The 20,931-nt window shown below is 41.1% G+C and overlaps 1 protein-coding gene across 2 annotated transcripts in view; it reads right to left on the reverse strand.

The window, feature by feature from the left end:
• Positions 1-4,616: 4,616 nt before the first annotated feature.
• METTL11B (methyltransferase like 11B) overlaps positions 4,617-20,931 on the reverse strand; it is a 23,978-nt gene continuing 7,663 nt past the window's right edge. Inside the window, exons 2-5 of one of the 2 annotated variants that reach the window (XR_663446.1) lie at positions 18,956-19,131; positions 13,144-13,393; positions 9,471-10,262; positions 4,617-7,689 (exon numbers count right to left, since the gene is read on the reverse strand). Coding sequence is in view for 1 of the 2 variants with exons in the window: in XM_009320622.1 (XP_009318897.1) it covers positions 9,988-10,262; positions 13,144-13,393; positions 18,956-19,131 (701 nt within the window). In the remaining variant the exon portion in view is untranslated. Of the gene's footprint in view, positions 10,263-13,143; positions 13,394-18,955; positions 19,132-20,931 lie in introns of both variants that reach the window. The other variant, XM_009320622.1, reaches the window with a different exon arrangement.

Consider the following 20,931-nt stretch of genomic DNA (forward strand, 5'->3'; position numbering starts at 1 on the left):
TTGGCTACTCAGTGATACAATGCTCCGGGCCACTGTTTTCCCTTCTACAGTAGGGATTACCGTATGTCCCTCTCTGCACTGCCTCCTTTGAGACCTATGAATGAAAGTGCTGTAAGCTGCTTCGTGCTTTTAGGCCTAACCTTAAGTAGAGACATTTAGAAGGCACAGTTCCAACACATATTCCTAGACTATGCGGTAGCCAGCAAGTTTCTTGGTATTCCCCAGTCAAAAGGAGTAGCACAGTCCCTGTTTTTCTCCTATCTATGACTGCCTTCTCCTTACTCGTCACCTTTGGCTTGATCTTTGATTTCTGCCACTGTGCTTCTATAGATACATCAGGCTATTTGTGTGCACTTATTTTTATGGGACAGAAAGGGAGGACACAATCTGCAAAGCCAGGTTAGACCCACTTCTACATTCTCTAGTTATGTGAGAATTTTCATTTTGAAAGAACAACTTTCTAACCACGATGCAGTTAAGCCTTAAAGGGTGTTAACTAGAAGCACAAGATTATTATTTCCTAAAATGTCATTATTTGAAAGCCATTCTCACAGTGGGGTGTTTGAGGATGAAAATATTCCGGCCTGTCAAGTCTCCTGCTTTCTATGTCAATCATCCCACTCCTTTCCCACCACCACCGTTGCAACTCACACATGCCCAGCATGAGGCTACAGCTTCTTTCTGGCTCCTGATCCCAGGTGCTAGGTGCTGCTCTGTCCACTCTTGTCTGATAAGCATGGCACAAAGCTGGAGGGTAGCGAGGCACTCTATGCCGCTGTCTGCGTGCTGCCAGCCACCATAGTGCTTCTTTATCACACAGGATTACAAACCCATCCATGGGTGGGTGTCCACCCTTCTGTCACAGGACCCAGTGGAGCAGGGTATAAGACTGCTTGTAATGTTATTGTTAAGAGGTTCCCTTGGGTTGTTTTTAGCAGAAATTTTAGTTGCTTGTTTTCCAGCAGAGGATCAGTTACAAAAACAACACTAAGCAGAAAGGCTTTTTTGAGAGCAAGGGTTGTGTTTATCATGTTAATTTCAGGGAAAGTTATTTGTGAGAAGGGAGGAAGTAGCTAAATCCTTGTTTACCATGCTGGAAACCCAAGTCCCCTCAGTTTACACAAATAAGAGAGAAAATGGCTCAGGGGTATGAGCACATGACTGTGACTAAGGAGAGCTGGGTTCTGTTCCCTGCTCTAACGCATACAACTCTCTAAGGCCCCTCTTCCCTCAAGGTGAGATTCAACTCATTTAACATTAGGTATATGGTCCCAGCTGAAGACCAAATCACTAATCAGCAGAGAGAGACAGGATATTCCTAACGTCAGGTTTTTCCACTAGCATCAGATGGACTGAAAAGTCTTGCAGAGGTACTGGCCTTGCTTCCCTGATTATTAGGTAGTTCCAATAACCAGTTGGACTAAGTAGCTGAAGTAAAACGAGATGAAGGTAACTCTGCTTTCTGGGGTTCCCATACATGCAATGAAGCTAACTAGTACTTCCCTACCTGACAGTGAGGTGGAAGGGATCAATGTACTAATTATTATAACATGCTGTAATGCTGAGATGCTGGAGGCCATAAAAGCCTGACGGTAAGTAGATCTGTCTACCTGAGAAGGCAGCAATGGAAGGTAGTCCACTGGTTCCTACATCCTTTCTCTTTGGTACATGCACCTGTCCTGGCTGTTGCATGGCTGGTTTGGATCACCACAATGATGTGCTCAGCCATGTTTTGTGAGGTGGTATTTCTCTCCTTGCTGTACTAAGGTGGTATTATTTCTGTCCTTGCTGTAGGGAGTGCAGTCTGTTGGGGGAGACAGGACAAAGCTGCCTGTGCTGAAAGAGCCCAGAAAAAGAGGTCATTAGTTACTGATCTCAGCTCCATTAGGGCAAAGGCAGGGTTTGCTCTGCCCACTGAAATCAGAATTACTGCATGCTGCAAACTGAAGGTGCTATCAGACATCAGTTTGGGGATCTGCAAGATCTGGGAGGACAGAAAGTCAGAGACTGAATCCTACCTGAGCAGTGAACTGACAGTGTAGGGTGAGAAAGTACTCACTTGCTCAGTGTCCCTCTGCCTTGACATCTAGACAGTTAGGGATGATACATAGCCTGATCACAGGCAGGGAGCAAGTCAGATAGCAGAGTGGCTCTACAGACACTATCCAAACAGGAGTCTCTTCAATGGCCTACGTTTTGCCTTTGGTAAGTGGTCAGGGCTGCCTCTCTCACCAAATCAAGGCAGCCCAAATATGGTTCCTCTGGGAACGTTAATGTTTTACTGAATCACTTAGTTTCTCCTGATGACTGCTGCTTCAGAGTCTCAGCTGCTGGATCCCAGTGGGGATTTTGTTGATGGGGGTTTATTGACTTCTTTTTACCTTGAAGTTACTGCAGTGGTGGGAGTCACAGGTAACTCCTGGAGTCTGTTTATTTTATGGGTTGGATTTTTAAGAGTTTGCCAATGGTACCCTGATTTTAGGAGAAGCCACTTGTTTATTTAGCAATGCACACATGTACTGATCCATAAATAAAACTAGTGTGTTATTTAATAAGACCCAACAGAGGGTCAGCCCTGGCTCATTGGTAAACCGATCAATCCAGAGTGCAAAAAGCACCCCTCAGGAAACTCATCATGTCTATCTGTGGGAGGTACAAGCCAAACATCGGTATAATTTTGTACTCCACTGAGTTTTCAGGAGTATCCGTGCCCATACCTTCTGAAAGGAAAATGCTAAAAGGTCCAAGATGGAGTAATTTCCAACAACCTTCACTTTGGTCCTCGGTAGAGGCTTTCAGAGTTGTAAGATTTTTACAGCTGGGGCTGCAGATCCAAGTTCTGCATCTGTGGGAGAAAGAACAGACTTGAATGCACTGAAGACTGGTCTCACGGTGGGGTCCATGAATTCTCATACACTTGAGCTGGAATTCATCTCACTTCACTTAAACACCTAAGAATGACTTGTATGAACCTAAGACAGTCCTGTAGGCTTCTTCTACAGTTGAGTATATGGGGTAACCATCTCAGGAGGGAAGAAGCTTTCTGGGAGGAGCTGATCTCTCCCCAGTGACAATCATGGGATGTCTTGACAATTACCTTAACCTCAGACAAGTGTCTCTTAGATGTCCAAATTAGGTGAGAAGCATCTCACGCCTGGTGTGCCCTGTGATTACATGCAGCCATAGAGAAGGGAGCCACAAGGTCATTAGGTCATCTTAGCTGATCCTATGTACCACATTACAAAATCCTCACATGACTGAGAGGCTTAAGATGCAACCAAAATAATTCAAAGAGGCTAGGGCAGATCTGAGTGGGTTTTACAAGTGAGACATGCCAGGTGTCACCCAAGGGATCCTGCCATGGAGTCCTGGGATGGAGCCAGGTTGAGCAGATGACATCCAATGCTGATGCAGCAACAGTTGCCTTGGCAAACAGTGCTGGACCATTTCTTTGTGTGGCTGGGGATCCACATTACATAGCGGCCCCTGTTCCACTGCAGCAGATGCCTTATGAAAAGCTGGCAAGCCACACATATTCCAAGGACCACAGGTCATCTTGGCTAATACAAACTGCATATATACCACATGCATGCGTATACATCTGTAAAACTCTTAACCGTGTGTGTACACACACAGATAAATCTTCCAGATATTTTGAAGCTAGATCTGTGATTTTTGACTTTCTGGAATTGATGATGCTGTATGTTTGTTATTCTGTTATTGGAGGAGTGTGGGAGGATTTCCACGCTGGAGTATTGCCCCAGCAGCAGTGGCAGCAGGAACTGAAGCTGCTCCCAGCAGCATCAGGCTGCACGTGCATATAGAAGGCTGCTCAGAAAGTGTTGCGTACCACTTTGTAGAGGCTCGACAGCACTTGTGGCCTGTGTGCCACTGTTTGGGAATCTCTGCTATAGATCTGGAAGAAACAGTCTCTGAATCAGGATTTTACATTCACAGGGCATCGTCAGAGGTTAGGGAGAGGGGAACAATCAGGCATAATGTACCTACAAATCAGTTCAAGTCACTGTAAAGTGAAACAGTTGAACGGAGCTTTCAGAAGGACTTTGCCATTGCTTGGATCTTTAATACATCTATCCAGAATGGAATGAATGCATGGGCCTGCCATGAATGTCTCCTGCATGGGCCAGTTTTTCTCCACTGACTGCAAAGAGAGCCTGGACAACTATCTTAGATGAGACATCTATATTTAGGTGTCTCAAATCAAGTGAGATTATTTGTACCTAAGATGCCTACAACTCTCTGAGGGGGTTTCAGAGACATGTTGATGCTAAACTTTGATTGAATTGGCCGAACACTTTAGAAATCCCTCTAGATGCCTACCTCTACTGACAGGCACCTAAATGCTTTCAAATCTGGTCTCCTAGATAATTCTGAAAATGTAGTCTTGTGTGAAGCTGACGTTCCTACAAGCCATATCTTCAGAGATGTACAGGCATTCAAAGACACCAGTAGGTATCTGCTAAGCCACAGTGCACTTACAGGACTTCTGCATCTTCAAATGCCTCTAAAAGCCTTAGTCTCAGGAGCCTGAAAATACCAGGACAGGTTGAAATGTCTGCAAATTCAACACTTTTGGAAGAGAGATACAGGGAAGAGAGACTTTCCACCAATTTTCTGTCTTTATTTTTGCTGCAGGCATACACTAGATTGTTCTTCCAATGCTTTGAAAGGAACAGAAGCTGTTTATGTTCATGAGCACAATGTTCAGCCTGAGCCCTCTCTTTGCAGGACATATCAGGTTGGCCTAATAAGCAGGCTAACCACAACCATGCTGTTTCAATCTGCTCCAAGCACAAACAGAATAAGTTTATGTCTGCCTGCAAAACACTCCGTAGTTCCTGTAGTGTCCTGATTTGTGGAGGTGTTAATCACTCACAGCTACCACTTAGGTAAAGTTGTAATGTGGCCCAGATCACCCTTCTGTGCCTCAGTTTCCTTATTCCAAACATGCTTCATGGTCTTGGGATGTATAGTGTCATACAAATATTGTTATTTATGGTGATGATGAGAACGTGAGCTTTGGTACAAAGGTCTGGGAGTGTCTACTTGACATCAATTGAAAGAGACAGGTATTAACCCGTATGTTTGAAATACAACGTGTTGTTATTGCTCTCAGATAAACAGAATTACCTCCTCTTAAAATCAAAGCTAATCTGTTTTACTTCACTGAGATGTGGTGATGTCCACAGAGAACAAATCATTTTTGGCAAGTGGAGGAGGGATTTTCTTGGCAAGTTGGAAGAAGCATCAAAGGAAGAAAAGAGGGATGGGATGCAACACAACTGGTTTTAATCACACATAACAGTCAAGTTCCTCTGGACAGGCCTACTGTCTGATATGCCATTGTAAACGCTCTGGGGAGCCTGGATTAAGAGAATGGAAAAAACAAGTGAATGGCATAAAGGTACTCAGGGCATTCAGTGGAATAACTGGCAAAGCTTTTGTCAGTTGGCATTACGCAGTGATATATTGCTCCCATTAATGTAGTGCCCCGGTACCATGACTTTGATTTTTAATGGGCGTTTGGTTATCCAAGTCCATGCCTTTTTCTGGTTTTGACAGTACAGCTCCTCAGATCACACTGCACTTCTGTTTGACATTAACAATGAAGATGCTGAACTGGTTATAACAAGGATGCACTTTCATTCCCACTGTACCACCACCAGGGAGAGGGGAGACTCTCTTATTTCAAGCCAGTTCAGCTCTGAGGTGGTCTGAATTGCTCTGGAGGTGCCAGTTTCTTCTCCAGCCTAAGGTGGCTGCTCCCTAGACCAGGCACACTGCAAGCTGCCTGAATGGATGGGATACGTCTGGAGAAAAAGAGCTTGGGCAAATACTTCTTTACAGGATTGTTCCTCTCGAAATGACTGTTTCCTCTGGAAATTGCTGACTTGTTTCACTAAATTTGAGGGCACGGGATGTACTGATTTTATTAGCGTATTCTGTAGGAAACTAATGTTTCACTTCAACTATTACAATACTATATAATATATTATATTATCATCTCACATAACATGTCAGTTTAGACTAGGTTATATAAAATCCAAACAAGAAAGTCAAATGAAAAATATTTGATATGATCATTTCAGTATTTCTGAAACAAAGTATTTTAGAACATCCATTCAGCGATATGTTTCAAAATGATGGCTCTTTCTTCCAATTAGGAATGAAAGGACATTTGTAATGTCTGAGTTGCCTTTGGAACACGAACAGCTTGAGCTTTGATGGTTGCTGGAGCTGCACAGTTGGGATTGCTGTTCAGACTGCTGTAATAATTGCTTCCGTACATTTTGTTTGGGTTGCAGTAGCATTTGGGGGCTACTGTCAGGGCTTGAGGATCTCTTTTGCAAGGAACCTCACATTCATATAATAAAGATAATATTTGGCCTTCAGTCACACAGAATAGAAGCACTGGACCTGATATGGGGAAACTGAGCATTGCCAAGAGCTTTGGTGGTGATATGCGCTTACTGCAACTTTGGCTAAGCGTTTACTTGAGTAGTGGTTGCGTGGGAGAAACATCTGATTGAAGGACTAATTGGGTATTTCACTAATTACCTGTTGGTGGTGAATGAGGGCTTGAGCTTGAAAGACCCTGAATGTTCTGTGAACCTTGCCTCAGCCAGGGTCTTGATCTTCGATTAAATTTCTGGTAACGTCAAGATCGGGAACAAGTCTTAAATGATCACCAAACAAATGGGATTCAAACTCCCGCTGCAATCTGATGAGCTAAAGACTTCTTTAAATGCATGGTTTAAATAACCTGAAAGTTGAGGCAGTGCAACTCAGTTGATTATCCAGTCTTTGAACACCAAAGAGCAACTGATACATAGATGATTCCTAAGCAAGATCTTCTGTTTGAAATTTGTGATGGATTATTATTATTATTATTATATACTACGGTAAAGTCCAGAGAGCCCTGAACTTTTAAACCAAGAATGGCCCTTACCCAAATTCATGAACATTTAAGGGTGTCCTACACTGGCTGACTGGGAGTTCTTGAATTAAAATATACCTTGGAAAAGGAGGAAACCAAAATATTATTTAGTCTTCAGCATGCATTAAGCCCCTGGAGGGCTTGTGTTTCTTTACTCTTGAGGTTCATTATGTCACCAGAAAAGCTTTAATATTTTACTGTGGAAGCAACATAGCCATGAAACATTAATTTCCAGGAATGTGGGAACCATGAAATATGGGTTTTTCTACTAAATTAAGATTTTATTTGTCTCTGTTCTCATATAGTTAAGGGAACCAATTTTCATAATATGTTTATGTCTATGTATTCTGGAAATTCAAATAGGAAAGATGTACAAAATAGAGGAAGAACATTTTTACCTTGAAAAATATATTTCACTGATAACAATACCAGTCATTTATATTCTACATTTCATCCTAAACCACTTTACATTCTATATCTGTCCTGGAACCACGTCTCTCATTACTGAACTGCACCCACTCTGGTGTGTAAGTGAACAGCTGATATATTCTACCCTGTGAGATGTGGCAGCTGTTTAGATCTGTATAAAATTGTTTACTTCCCTATTTCCACAATGCCGTTCTCTCACCATTGTAGTGACCAACACCATTCAGATATGCCTGGCACAGACACGATTGTACTAGGATCTCCAGCAGTCCCCAAGTATTCTGTGCCATGGCAGACATCTCTGGCTGGAAGAAAAAATGGTGAAGGACAAATTAATTTGTAATCTGCGTAAAGGCCTTTCAAATATTCTCCTGTTATTGCTAACCAGTGTTACTAACTATAGGCCTCTTTCCTGTAAAACAAATGACTGGGTTTCCTTCAGATATCTGCACATACTCATATGCACGCAAAGACCACATCAGCTTTTAGCAGCCTCAGCAGAACGAAAGCAGTGTAGTGGCTTAAAGGGAGTTTGAAGCACTTAGTTGTGGGGACAATTCCAGAATGTAAGTGTTCACCTAGGGTTTTTAACAATGCTATATACTAAATTTACATCCATTACCAGTTGATTAGAATGGAAGAACTAGCCAAAACATTCCAGAAGCATCTGTGTCATGGGAACCATAGGTTTCTAGGTTATATGACACGCCAGAATATTCACCAAAACACCAGGGTGGTTTTCCTTAATGCTACAATTAGCAATGGCACATTAAGAGAACAATTACTGGATAAGATTTGACGGCAGGAAGCCCTCTGCCATAAATTGGAAATTCTCAACATATGCAACCATATTGCTAGAGAAGATAAGTTATGCAATTAAAACCAAAACTGGAGTTTTGTTATCAAAGGATGGCAAAGTGTACTAAAATCCAGCTGAGAAGTTCCCTGATCTCATTATCTTCAGGCTTCTATGTGAGTTAATCTAATCTAACACAGACAACAATATTTGACACAGACAATTGTGCGTACAGTCACGTGGAGGATGTTTTATAGAACCCCTTTCCATCAGAACACGGAGGTTTGTCATTATGCAACTCTTTAAAAAGTCTGATAAGTTTTGCCAGAATTGCATTTCAAGGGAATAAAACACAATAAAAATTCTGACAGAGTCAGAACGGTCCATTCTAATGTTATCATTAATTTCTAAAATTTTGAACAAGTCATATTTAATTTGCTTTTTACTGCATTTAGTAATATTTTAAATGCATATTATTTTAAAAGTCCGATTCAAAACAAACATTTGATTTTGTCTGAATGAAAAATTTTAATCAATTTGGAAAAGTCTGTGGTTGTGTGGTTTTCCTTCATAAAGAATTTCAAAATTCTCCCTTCTTGTCCTCATTCAGAATGAAGCAGAATTTCAAATTCTGAATTTTTTTGCAAAATGAACTTCTGTCCTCCCACAGCGCTTTCTGTTCTTATATGAAGAGGACAAGAAGCTTAAATGTGTGATTTCTGTGAGTCTTAAGGAGATGGTATGTGTGTTAGTATTTTCAAATCCCAGCTTATACAGCTGCTGTTTGAATATAAATCATAGATGCTTTTGGGTTACACTAAGACCCTCTGTAGTTTAGTAGAGTTGTTAATTAATACAATACTGTATTAATTCTTCTTACAGTCTTACTATTAACACCCCATGAAATCCCATTAGCTCTGCATATGGTGCCAGACTTGTTCTGAATGTGGGAAAGAAAGAAATTTACAGTGGTATGAATAATAAAGAGAAGCTTTCAAGTGGTTTCCACTGTGAACATTTTGAAAAAATATTTTCCAGAATGTAATTTGTGGGGCAATCTTTTCACAAAATTTCAATGCAAACATGCATATATTTGTCATCTAAGTTTTCCTCTGGAGTGTGAAAACCCTTACGCACCACTATTATTCTATGGCAGAAACATCAGGAAGATAAAGTAGTTCCTAAAAATGGAAAATTAACCAGGTTGTCTTATTGTCCAAACTGACAGAAATGCAAATAAATAAATAAACTGCATAGCTGATGCCAACAAATGGATAAAACTTTCCTTACATTTTTGGTTTGAATATTTTAAAGTACAGATAGTGATGACAGTCGAAATTTGGGTTAGGTTTTCCAGAAGTTATTTGAATTTCCTGCTTCAGTGATCTGACAGATCCTTCTTAAATTCCAAGAATATTAAAGTGACATAGTAAAAACCAGTCTTATTTGTTAACACCTCATACAGAACACTCCAAAATATATTAGCCACTACAGAAACTTCAGACCTAATTATTTTCTATTAGTCGAGTTTTGTCCAGTATTGACTCCTTAATGAAAGAGAGATCTGACAAGGAGCTGTTAGAAAGGCTTTTAAAAATGGAGAGAATGATGAAGCAGGCAGGATTTAGAAGCAGACTATTCCCTGGAGAAGTTGGCTCAATTGTAATTCTCTCACGATCCTTTAGGTGTTGCTGCCCTAGAGTTGTAGTAGTAGCAATGCATGGTTAGGAGGATTCTAGCAGATGCTTTTCTCCTTCCCAGTCCTGTGGTTCATCCATAGTCCAGTTTCTGCAGTCTCACTATGCAATCAGGAATGGCCAGGGCCTTTCTGCATGGCCAACATCCAGACAGGGACACACTGCTCAGGGAATCCCTCCTGCCTCTCCTCTCGTAGGATGGTGAGTCCACTCATTTCAACGAGGCTGTGGAGGATGTTCAGGTCTCGGATCACACTACTATCCAGACAATCCAGGATACAGCCCTCCCTGGCTACGTTGTCCTTGAGAATGATAACACCATTATCCTTCAAGCCATTTTGGCACCGGATAAGAAACTCCAGGAGATCTTTATCTGTCAGATATCCTACAGATGAAAAGATGGAAAACAGATCACTATTAACCATTCAAACAGGCTCCCCCTGCACACATCAGAATGGTGCCTTGTTCTGAGTCTCCATACCCTATTTATTGCAGGAGAAGTTCTAGTCCTGCCAGATTTAATTATGAAACATTGGGCAAATCAATGAGATCAACAGTTACAAACAAATCAATATTTAGGATCCATATTAGTAGTAGCAACAGATGTGGACAGAAGTCAATGGGAATAGTGGAGAAAATACTGGGTGCTGAAGGGTTCTTTAATCTGGTGGTTAAAGTCATAATAAGAATCAGTGGCAGGAAGCCGGAGCCAAACAAATTCATATTGGAAATAAGTGACAACTGTTTAACAGTGTAAGTAATTATCCATTGGAAACTACCAACAGAAGTGGTGTTTACCACCTATTGAAGTCCTCAAATCAAACGTGGTTGAATTTCTCAAGATATGTTTTAATTGAACACAAACTACTGGCTCAGTACAAGGGTAAAGGAATGAATATAACAGCTTGTGATATAGAGTAGGTCAAACTAGATAATCTAACAGTCCCTTCTGTCTTTTAATGCTACAAATCTCTGCAACTTTGTGTAACATTATGTACCCATCAAAGGAGTTCTGGATCAAAGATCCAGTGAGGAATGCAAGGCCTTCCAAACTGCCAAATAAACTCTTTATATTACCCCATACTGTTGTGCTTTCTGCATATGCCATATACATTTTAAAATAGTACTTTTTTCAATATGTTATTGAGATTGTGTTTTTTATCCTTCCTTCTCAAAGATCAATACTTCTGTTGAGATCAGTAGTGCAGGGTTCAGAGAAGAGCAAAATGAGAACTCTCACATGTGAAACATCTAAAATGAATTAACAAGGACAGGTGGTCAGAAACTGAATGAAAAACTTGAAAAAAATAATCGTTTGTATTTTCTAGTCAAAATATTTAGTTTTCTTGATGGAAGATTTAAACTTTTATAAATGGAAGTTGTCGTTTCAAAACCACATTTTGACATAGTATGTCAGGTTTCTTTAACCACCCCCAAAAAAAAAGAAAAAGAAAAAAGCCCCAAAGCCTAAAGCTGAAAACCTTTCAAGTTGAAGGAAAATGGTAATTTCTATATGAAATGTAAACTTGCATTTTTATTTTTTCATAAAGTAACAGCCTGGGCTCATATACTTACGCATACATAAGACAAATCAAGATTGCATTGGCAAGATTCATTGAAGCTTTTGAACACCTAATTTGGAACTTAATGTTCTCTTAACTTAGCTTTTAGCCTAGTTTCCTAAGAAAATGAGATCTTCATGGTGTTGCTCTCTACCAGACAGTTCTGCCCTTGCTCCACCAAAAAGTGTTGAGCTCATTGGCATATTTCTGTCAAATTCAAGATAGGGGTAGAAGTTTGATTAATACTTAAGATCACTACATGTTTCATTGAAATTGATGGAGGAAGGAGATTCAGATTTGTGTTTATGCTAAAGAAAAGGCATATGCTCCCTTCGTTAGCAGCCACATAGCTGATCAGCACAGCCTCAGACAAGTCTTAGCTCATTCAGTCTCATGTTGACTCAGATTTGCTCAAAAGATGAGGCAGGAGCTACATTTACTGCAATGACTGGTTATTCAAGAAAAGCAAAAATACAAAGGAAAATTATATTGTTCTGAAGCAATTTGCTTGTACAGCTATAAAGACCTGTTCTAAGAAGCTCAGTTTCACTTTTTAAGACTATGTGTAGAGGACAAATAAGTGTTCCTGAAAAAAACCATCGCCTGTGCTAATCTCTCTACCTTTATCTTTCTTTTTGCCTAGCAAGAAACTATCTATCTCCAGGGTTTTGGAGAGAAGGAGTTGTTCAGGCCTCCTCTTGTGCTTTAGAATAATGACTTCTGCCAGCTGAAACTGCACCGTGGACACTTAGGTTCACAGATTAGGAGAAAACCTTCTTTCTGGAAGGACAGTTAAGCACTGCAGCAGGTTTTCTAGAAAAAAATTAAGAAACTTTTTTTTTTTGGTGAGGAACATAGCCCACATTATCTGATCGCCAGTCTGCTGCTTTTAATGCTGCAGGGCATTCACGGGGGTGGCTGCAGGAGAAGAAGCAGATATTTCTTATGTGAGGGGGTACTGTGGGACATATAGCTAAGTGAACCTGTTTGATAAGCACGATCTGGTTTATAGGTATTGGTGATTTCACTATGGCTTTTTTCAGATTGTTTCCTGAAATACCCCCAAGTCTGGATAATCATCAGATTCAGAAATCCCTGCTCACAGGTGAGGCCAACCCCGTGTATGTGTCCGCAGCACTGGCAACTAAGAAGGAGGATTCCTGCTCAAGAAAACCCATATATAAAGCCTACACCTGAGTTGCACCTTAGCATACAGGCTACTCTCCAAGAACATGTACCTTCCTCCAGTACGTGACCTAAAAAACCCCAACTTGATTTGTACCCTTTCTCAGAAGATCCACTGGTCTTTGTAAAGTCCTTGCAACTTCATCTGTTAAATATTCATACCTCACAGCCAACTACATGGCTAGATAAGCCTCATTCTGAGCCCTGTAAAGGCCTAACAAAAAAGTAAGCATATACCAAATACTGCAGGCAAGAAGTAACTTCTGCAGCACAGAACTCCCAAGGTGCCCATGGACATCTCTGCAGATACACAGCATCCTTGGGATCAGAGTGCAGTTTTCAAAACAAGCTGTGCATGTGGCTGGGGAGAACTCTCAGAAGTCTCTTGTGAGACTTTAGGAAGCAGTCCCAAAGATTTGAGAACATCCTTTAACAGCTGCACCATTCTTTTAACATAAACTTCAGCACAGGCTGTATAGTTCTTTGAGATGCTGGGCTGATGAATCATGCTGAACTAACCTGAAACCCACTGAATCCAGATGACATCATATCTTTGTGGGGATGGAGTGAATTCCTGAAGGCTTTTGCAATAATACATCTCTACTCTGTCCTCCTTGCCCTGCAGGTAGTTCGGGACCTCAGCCAGGAAGTTCTCCATCATATCCACCAGTTCCACGCTCTTGAAAACTGGTAACAGGACATGCTTGCTGATACGACCTATCCCAGAGCCGCAGTCCAGGGCGCGGTTGGTACCAGCTTTCCCCACCCCCTGTGGGATACAAGAAAATCATTTGAAATCTGAAAAATGCCACCTGAAAGATTATAGCAACTGTGTTATCCGCTATGGCCTTTAGTCCACCAAGCCTAGTGTTTTGTCGCCTTATTTGTGCAGGGCTGTTCTAAGATTGATAAGAACCTGGGACAGTATCAATACAGCTTTGGGTACCTATGTGTGAGCCGAGCTGGGCGGCTATGTTCCCAGGCTGCTTGTTGATGGGACTTCATCATTGCAGCCCTGCATTTATTGCTGTACAATAAGGTTTTGCTTGGTATAAGAAAAGACGTAATATTTCACAAGCTCCTAGCTTTCTCAGAAGATCCACTGGTCTTTGTAAAGTCCTTGCAACTTCATCTGTTAAATATTCATACCTCACAGCCAACTACATGGCTAGATAAGCCTCATTCTGAGCCCTGTAAAGGCCTAACAAAAAAGTAAGCGTATACCAAATACTGCAGGCAAGAAGTAACTTCTGCAGCACAGAACTCCCAAGGTGCCCATGGACATCTCTGCAGATACACAGCATCCTTGGGATCAGAGTGCAGTTTTCAAAACAAGCTGTGTTTGAATTAAGATCTTGGAGTTGTAGGTAACTTATGACAACTCAAAAAGTTTGGACTGGAGCACATACAGAATTTCTTTTTTAGGCACAGAGACAAGAAAGATGATTGAGTAGATTTTGCTTAACCGTTCTTTTTTGCTTCATAAATATCATCTCTGGACAGAGATCAGACATGAAAAAATGTGGCATAAAGGCTATGTCTATGAGAAAATAATGAGTCACTGTAAAAGGAGCTTTATAATGAAAGCTGTATTTCACCCCTAAAGCTTCCATTCTACCTATAAAAAGGCTCTTAAGAGCCTGCTGCTGTTCTGTAAAACAGAAATTTTAAGTTTGTACATGTACTGACTGTGGGATTGAAGCTCCCCTGGCCAAAGTTATCTTTTAAACAAATATATTAAAAGCAAATGTAAACACCTTTTCCCTGTCCCCTGGAACTGAGTGTTGAAGTGAAAGCTATGGGCCAAAGTCCCTGCTGCAACTTCACTGCTCTTAACGGAAATAAGCCCAGAAAGAGTCTTGCTCTTCCTGCTTATTGGGAGACCCCCTCTGTAATGACCAAGAATAAATCATGTAACTCACTGCTTTTTTGGCCTTGCTTCAGTGGGTAATTCAGTAGATTATTAAGGTCAAAGGACAGTACTGCCAATGACATGACTATGAATAGCCCAGCTGAGCATCTGGTTACACAGAGTAACTGTAGAAAGAGCACAAGGACCTCAAAGGCTCTCACCAGTCTCCAGGGCTGCTGGTCCCAATTTGTATACCTAGGAAGATTAATCTCCCGATGTGTGCAAGAGTCCACAAGCCTTCAACCCTATTGGACTCTGGAGACTACCTGTTTGTAGTTAGCCGGAAAATGTGAGCCATTCTTCATTCACAGGCTGCACTTAGGAGCATGTGGCTTTTACTGAGGACCAGACTAAGCTGTAACAAGGAGTTCATGAAAGGAGAAGGAACTGTGTCTTGGATCTTTACAAGGTGGATTTCCATATTGTTTGCTGGCAGATACATACAGGCCTACACCGATGTGATTAAGCAAAAATCTTTGAGAAAGCTGGTGAGAAAACCAGGATGATTTACCAAAACAACTAACAGAATTCGACAAAAAGCCATATAACTTCTTTGACGTTTGTGTTTCAGTCACAGTACCTCACTCGAAACACGGAATTCATCTCCCATGATGTGTCATGGCAAGGACCTCTGATGACCCATCTCCATTTGCCATTGAGAAGAAGGAAAGGGGACAATCATGGGAGATGAAGCTTGATCCCACACTTCACTGAAAGGGAGCAAGAGCATCAGGCAGTCAGCTGAGAAGCCCTGTGCAGCACCACAGCTCCGTTTGTAATGAAAATGTTGACATAATTCCATGTTCAGCTAATATATTTTCAGTTTGGAAGTGCTCAGAGCTTTGACAGGGTATTAACATTTTCTTTGGAAGGCAATCATTTTCCCAAAAGCCTAATTGAGTTGAAAATCAGACTCCTTATTTTAAAAAATAGTACAAGCGAAAATTTTAAGCCAGAACAGGCTTCAAAATTTAAGATTGACTGCTCCTCTGACTACCTGCTTCCCATTACTCAGAATCGCTATCATGTAGGACACATACACACCCAAAAATTCTTCTGTAAAGCTAAATAGGGCACTCACAAATTTCCTTAGGGATAAAAGAGCTGTGGAATATGTTCCTGATGTTACTTCAGATCTTGGAAGGGCAGGAAGGCAGTGTAGATATGTAGGATAAAAAAGAAATCAGAGTTCAAGAAATAATAGATAAAAACCACAGTGTTTTTTTTCCTAAATTAAAAAAAAATAAAAATCAGGTTTTCAACAACGTCTCTTCCATCCCCCTGATCAAACAGGAGAAAAATCACTTTCAAGAAGCTTTTCATTCAGCAAGTAACCAATCAGGCAGGTGAACTGCGGGCAAGAAAGGGAGAAAGGGTTTAGGGCAGAAAGGGAGCTATAAGGTTAATATAATCTCTGTCTGTATTATTTCACACACCTATAGCTCACAACTGTTCCTGAATTAATGGTTTCTTTGTTTTCTTTGTTTCCTTTTTTACACATTACCTCCAGATTAGGCACTTGAAAACACAGTGTCTATGTGGACATCAAGGCTTTAACTGGCATTAATACATTGCCATAAATATGCAGTGCTATAGCTCTGCTGATAACCCTTCAAGTATGGCTGTACCTGAGACAGCCTATAGCTTGTCTGTACAGCACTGTTGGCTCAAGTAATGTTGTTCTTGGTTTGAGTTCTGCCCACACACACATAAAACCTCTTAACTTGAGCACAGTGGCACTTTTAACTCAGTTTGACTTGCCTGGGAAAGAGACAGGCTAAAATATAAGTGAAGTCCTTAGTCCTTTCTGTAATTCCTTCCATGCGCCCAGGCAAGATAAATTCTCCAATGGTAAAGAAATCTGTAGCTCAGTTTACAGTAGTGCTAAGAATCATGCTAAGAAATGCCATACATGAAGGTATGCAACATCAGTCATGTAAGGGAAATGTCACTGTGTGACATTTCCACACCAGCCAAACTAACTCAAGAGGGGTAATTTGAGTGGAACTGGGCAACTGTTTTTTAAGGAGCACTAGTTTTGCCAGAAAATAAAGTTTTGGAAGAATAAAACTCTCTGTGAAATTGATATTTCAAAGCTAGAGAATAGTTATAGCCAAAAAACATGGGAAAGAATGTTGAAAATGTCAAGATACTTCTTATTCACAACTTTCAAGGAAAAAAAAATAACTTGTCAACTTTTCATTTCTAAACAGCATTTTTCATTTTGGAACTGACTTATATCTTGAAAACAAAGGGAAAAGTTTTTCAGAGGGTAAAACAATAAAAAAATTTAAGTGAAATATATTAAGTTGATCTGAAATTAATTTTCCTATTTTCTGATTTTGTTCAACTTCTCTTTAAAAAAGAAAGTATAGTTTATATTAGGGTGAAGCAAATTGCTTTTTTCTACCTTGATCACCTTACTGGAAAAAAAAATTATTCATACAGCCATAAACTTGGGAAGACGTAACTCAAATTAGCTTTAGAATAAAGTCACTACTACAGAAAGCCAGTAAATATGTGTATCTGGTCGAGTAGGATTCAAATTGCAGTAGTAAGAAAGGAAAGTAAACCATAAGTAACATAACCAATTGACTGGATCTCAACAGAGGACAGGCTTTAACAAACTAAATCAGAACTAGCAAAACGGGCAGATTCCTTTCTGTTCCTTTTTTTTTTTCCTTGTTTGATCTTGGCCATTCAGAGTATCCTTTCTATCCCTGGCTAATAATAGGAGTAGGAACTCTGCTTTGGAGTATTTTGTATCTGTCATCACACCTGACGCATTGGGTATGATTTCTCTTTGGCATGTGAAACTCTGCTACAGACTGTACTTCTTTCCTTTTCGGGTCTTGGAGATGAGAAAGCTTAACAGTGTGATATAAACCTGCCGTTCAGGAAACTGAATCTATATGATGTCTAGGAAGCGTGAAATCTTTCTGTGAGTACATGCTTATGCACCACTTGAATTCCACAAATGTCCTTAAAACAAGACTTAAGTAAAATTTAAGGAATATGCCTTGAGCTGGCCCTAGACTCATTAAGTTGCATTTCATTTTTTTTGGAAAATGCCATTTTACCATCAGGTTCAGCTGCCTTGCTGAACTTCCTTTGTATTTTCTTATTTTGTGTTTGTAGAAAGCCTGATATAGCGAGGCTTTGAAATGTTGTGAAGCCTTTTTGCATTAGCATTAATAAAAATGACTGTTAATGAAAAAAATGTAGCTATTCACTTGTGTTTTGCTGGCTCACTGCCCCAAAAGCCTCCCTCTATCAGGTACAGCAAACTTTGTTATCAGTTGCCCTTCACTGCTATACAGGATTTCTATTAGTTGTTAAGCCACACTCATTTTCCATCCCAATCCATTTAAACTGTGCCCTTTTTTATACACAACATCTAATTAACCTATTGAGCTTTTTTCCCATAGTAGATCATTAAGACTAAAAAAAGGTCATCTGGCTATCCCAAATTTGTACATTTGAGCAGAAAATGAAAGATCTATGGTAGCATTATATAGAACTAGTAATTTTGTGAGCAGGAGAACTTAAGAAATTTGGTTTCCTGGAGCTTTGTGGATTCTTTAGCATCTAATACTGTTGTTGAGCTAATTTAGTGGGCTTTTCCCCTGGGAAGAGGGAAGGGCAGTCAGAAAACCACCAGGCTGCACTTTTAAAGATTTGCAGATTCCCAAAGACACATTTAGGCATCAACAGGATTTTCAGAAACCTAAGTGCCAAAGTGATATTGCTATTGTAGGTGCTTTTAAAATCCCACTTGGCATCTCTTTGTATCTCAGGTCAAAGCAGACCTTTGAAGATGTTTACAGACCTTTAGAAACCTACCTGCAAAGGTCCTTAGTGACACTGGAATGTTCAAGAAAAAAATACTTTTCCTAATGGGTAGCTTATTCTATATGCTCCTAATGTTTGGGGAGGGGCGCAGGGAGGGCTGGGTTTTGTTGCAGCATTCTCAGAAATATCTATAAATAGGCAAAACAGAAACTTGGCATTTAGTCTCAGTTACTTTCCCAAATGTACTGCAGGAATTTGCACAGGCAAATCTCCCACTGAAGCCAGCAAGGATTTTATCATGAAAGGTCCCAGTCCTGCACTGAGAATTAATCTCCCACCCAAACACAGCTATAAAAACTCCTTGCACAATCGTCTTTGAAGCTTTGGAGCATAAGAAAGGGATGCAAAACAGGTAAATAATGACATATGGCCAGGCAAAATGTGTATTCATGATGATGCATGACCTGGCAGAATACATTACTAGACCCAACGACAGTCAGTTATGACCTGTGACTGCATATCAAATATTGACATACGGTGCCATTTAAAATATATGTGACCGGGCACAGTGCATGTCATTTATGACACAACACCGTTTCTTGCAGAAGATGGGATTAAATGACTCACCCCAACAAACTTCCTGAGAAACTCCCTGGAGGATTCAATGTCTGTATTGGAGAGCTCAATGTAGTCTCCCATCATGCCCTCTTCTGTGGCTGGCACCTCCCGGTAGAAGTGTTTGGCCCTGGCGTAGAACTGCATCTCCCCATTGATAACTTGACTTGTCAAAGCGTAAAGTTTCACTGAAAGCAGATAAATCACTATTTTATTGTTAATGACAGATATTTCTGGTTTAGTTTATTGCTCTGGAGGCACGATGGCCAAGATCTATAAACTTAAGTTGACCCTTCAAATGACCAAACCTCTGTTTCTAAAGCAAAGGTGGAAGGAAAGATGTTGGATTTAATCCTGCAAGCCCTTGAAGGGACACAGCCGCCCTGGGCAAATTCAGTGCCTCCCAGGCTCAGATATCATTTTTGTCATGACACTATGTTTAGACGTCAGTAAAAAATCATTTCAACTTTGAAGTGAACGTGCGTGCCAAAGAGAGCAAGGGGTTTGATTTTCTCCCAGAAAAGCTCTGGGCGGCATTTATTGCTATGCAGGGTCATCATTTCCGCTATCACAAACCTAACTGTTCCGCAGATTTCCGTATACGCTTTCTAGCCATTGACAGCTGCATGGAGAGTGCACCAAGAGACTGGATGAATGAGGCACTTGCTCTGGTTTATTTTTAGTGATACTGTACAGTCTGTGGCACTGCAAGTAAGCTGAACCAAAGAGCAGATGGTAGTCTCAGGCCTAAATGAGTATACGGGGGGTGAGACAATTTAGAAGGGACAGTCCTAAATTTTCATGTGTCACAGATTAAGGAGCGAGATAATCAGTGAGTGATATACTGGAAAGTTCCTGTGTGCCAGAGGCTTGGATGTTTCCTTTCATTGCTTGGCTATTTTGCTGGCAATATACAGCAATCATAAGTTTGAAGCTGTTTTATTAAAACCTGTGAGCTTTGCTGGGTAAAGGGCTGCCTTCCCCTATTCTTTAAAAAACTGAGGTCTATCCTCCGCATCCAGGGTTTTTCTGTACTTGATGTGTATCGGCATATCAGAACTAGTTATGTTTTGCAGCTCAAAAGTTTGGATTGAGGCAGGCCATAAACAGTTTGCTCGGAAACCAGCACCTCTTACTATCTTAGAGACAACAAAAAATGTTTTTACAAATATATTAATGACAAAAAGAGAGCCGGGGAGAATCTCCATTCTTTATTGGATGCGGGGGGGAACATTGTCACCGAGGACGAGGAAAAGGCTGAGGTACTTAATGCCTTCTTTGCCTCAGTCTTTAATAGTCAGACTAGTTATCCTCAGGGTACCCAGCCCCCTGAGCTGGAAGACAGGGATGGCGAGCAGGATAAGCCCCCCATAATCCAAGAGGAAGCAGTTAACGACCTGCTACACCACCTGGATGCTCACAAGTCTATGGGATCCACCTGAGAGTGCTGAGGGATCTGGCGGAGGAGCTCGCCAAGCCCCTCTTCATCATTTATCAGCAGTCCTGGTTAATGGGGAAGGTCCTGGACAACTGGAGGCTGGCCAATGTGATGCCCATCTACAAGAAGGGCCGGAAGGAGGATCCGGGGAACTACAGGGCTGTCAGCCTGACCTCGGTGCCGGGGAAGATTATGGAGCAGTTCATCTTGAGTCACAAGGCACGTGCGGGACAACCAGGGCATCAGGCTCAGCCAGCATGGGTTCATGAAAGGCAGGTCCTGCTTGACCAACCTGATCTCCTTCTATGACCAGGTGACCCGCCTAGTGGATGAGGGAAAGGCTGTGGATGTGGTCTACCTGGACTTCAGTAAAGCCTTTGACACTGTCTCCCACAGCATTCTGCTAGAAAAGCTGGCAACACACAGCATAGACAGGTGTACTCTTCGCTGGGTAAAAAAACTGGCTGGATGGCCGGGCCCAGAGAGTTGTGGTGAATGGAGTTCAATCCAGTTGGCGGACGGTCATGAGCGGTGTTCCCCAGGGCTCAGT

This window comes from Pygoscelis adeliae, unplaced genomic scaffold (genome assembly GCF_000699105.1).
Source record: "Pygoscelis adeliae isolate BGI_AS28 unplaced genomic scaffold, ASM69910v1 Scaffold402, whole genome shotgun sequence".
Taxonomy (NCBI): Eukaryota; Metazoa; Chordata; class Aves; order Sphenisciformes; family Spheniscidae; genus Pygoscelis; species Pygoscelis adeliae.